At 25.3% G+C, this 2,317-nt stretch overlaps 1 protein-coding gene across 1 annotated transcript in view; it reads left to right on the top strand.

Annotated features, from left to right (window-relative positions):
• Window positions 1-546: 546 nt before the first annotated feature.
• LOC108692285 overlaps window positions 547-2,317 on the top strand; it is a 3,051-nt gene continuing 1,280 nt past the window's right edge. Inside the window, exons 1-2 of the mRNA XM_018200477.1 lie at window positions 547-937; window positions 2,066-2,290. Coding sequence (XP_018055966.1) covers window positions 860-937; window positions 2,066-2,290 — 303 coding nt within the window. The 5' untranslated portion in view covers window positions 547-859. The remainder of the gene's footprint in view (window positions 938-2,065; window positions 2,291-2,317) is intronic.

Raw genomic sequence — 2,317 nt, 5'->3', positions numbered from 1 at the left:
TCTTGTAATTATAGTTTTTTGGGCACTGAATCTTCACGTATGTTTTAAAATTTAGCGAGCGTCTTAAATCGAAAGGAAGAACAATTATATTTCTATGAACATTAAATTATCCAGAGACAAGATAATATTTTAGCGCTAAAAAAATGCGTAACGTTTTTTCAGTAAACATTGAAATGCTTTGTTAAAATGGACACGTATAATAAAATTAAAAAATTTGCATTTTTCATACTTGAAAAAAGAATTTAATACAATACTCGATCATTATTTCAAATTTATTTTTATCAATAATTATTTCGGTAATGAAGTATTTATGACTTGATATTTATAAGAAGTTTGTTTTCCTTTTTATCCGAAAATATCATAAAATTTTAAAATATGACTTATCCTATATATTTACGTGTTTTGTTCACAAATTATTCATAAATTGTTGGAAAATTCATGAAATGTCGTCATAGCTAAAATAAAAACACGCATAATAATTTAGTTCTGATAATACTAAGCTATACTGATATTATCACTGACTCATACTAAAATTTAGCGATATGCTAAAATTTAAGCTTGTGCTGACTATGGTCTTACATAAAATTGCTTTGAGTGGCTTGAAAATATATTGGCGATATGCAAATCGCGAGCACAGGAATAATTATAGTCTCCGTTCACTGTCAGGTAGGGACAAGAAAATATGCAATATTCGTTTATAAAAGGAATGCAATGTGATCAGCGTCGTCTTTTGCAAGTTCGCTTCTTTTTTGGTTCTCTCGAATACTTAGTGATGCCATATAAATGTGTTTGTAATTAAAGAAACTAAAAAACCTGCCAATATTTTTCTCGGAACAATAGTGATCGTTCGAGAGTCTAAATGCGTCTGCTGTTAATTTTGTTCTTCGCGAGCACTATCTTAGCGCGAAGTGCTAGAAATAGAAGGGATACTGATCTGGTACATGAATTTTTTGCATCATAATGAATTCTTTTAATTTATCTAAATTATTTAAAACTATTGCTGATAATATAATATATGATAATATAATATATTTAACAGAAAACCCTTATTATTATTTGAAAAACTTATTCTAAAAACAGAAACAAACTTTTCTGACATTTAACAAATAGCGAATACTTGCAGATATAATAGAACAGTTTGTAATTTTATCAGCTCTATCACTTTAAAACTTTTCTTAAATAGTCGTGTAAGTTTATTTTTATTTTTAGAATATTGCATAATAAAAAATATTTTATACTTGTGTTAAAACTTGTTCTTGTAACAATTTTTGTATTAAATTTCTAACACATTCGAGTATTAATTTAGTATGGTAATATTAGGGAAAAAGTTCGTGGCGTTTTCCCATTACATCTAATGGGAAAAACGCCACGAATTTTTTTTCACACTTAATATGTCAGTCGAATATTTTGTTAAATTAACATTTCTTGATATAAAAATAACAGAATTTACGAATAAAAGGACAAATAATATAAAAATAATGTAATTTTAAAACAGTAATCCTAAAATAAATGATAAATACACGTGTTAATTTTATATATTATAAATGTTGATTTTACTGAAAAAATATATTTCCTGCACAATTTGTTTCCAACTTGTGTCAGAGTATTTTTATTCATTTTATTAACTTTTTGTATAACGGTTTTACATTTTTATTTTTTTTTCTAATAATCATCTATTTAATAATCATCTTATATTAAATTAAAATAAAAATTTGAATCATTTGAAACACATGAAATATATTTAACTTGACACAAATTTTCCAACTGTGTAGCCTTGTGTAAATATTGTTTCATTTTTCAAATTTCCATTATAAACTAATAAATCTCCATAATAAATCTCCATTATATAAACTAATTTTCCTACTATAAAATAGAAATATTTGTAGTTTTTTTTTAAAGTTTTGTATGCATCAAAAAATATTTTATGCAATTTACGTTTAAAATACTCACTCATCGATTAGCTCAAAATACATATCCTTTCTTGATTTTATATTCAAGGATACCGTAGTAAGTAAAGTTTTTTCTTACATATTCTTATCGGTGTACATATCTAATTATTTTACAGACTACATTTAAACTTCCTGTTTCTACAACTGAGGTTTATAATGGAAATAAGACAACGGACGTTAATTCTGATGAAACTAATGAAAATAATATTTTCAATCATCCGTTAAGAATGATATTGAACCTTATTAAATCAATAATATTAGTCATTAAGAATACATTATTGACATTTTCAAAAACAATAAATTCAGCGAGTGACTTTGTAATACGCGCTATGCAACAACCGGTAAGCGTAACGTTATTTATTTAATAT

The sequence above is a fragment of the Atta colombica genome, unplaced genomic scaffold, assembly GCF_001594045.1.
Source record: "Atta colombica isolate Treedump-2 unplaced genomic scaffold, Acol1.0 scaffold68, whole genome shotgun sequence".
Lineage (NCBI taxonomy): Eukaryota > Metazoa > Arthropoda > Insecta > Hymenoptera > Formicidae > Atta > Atta colombica.
The sequence above is the reverse complement of the archived record's forward strand: the minus strand, read 5'-3'. Positions and strand labels throughout refer to the sequence as shown.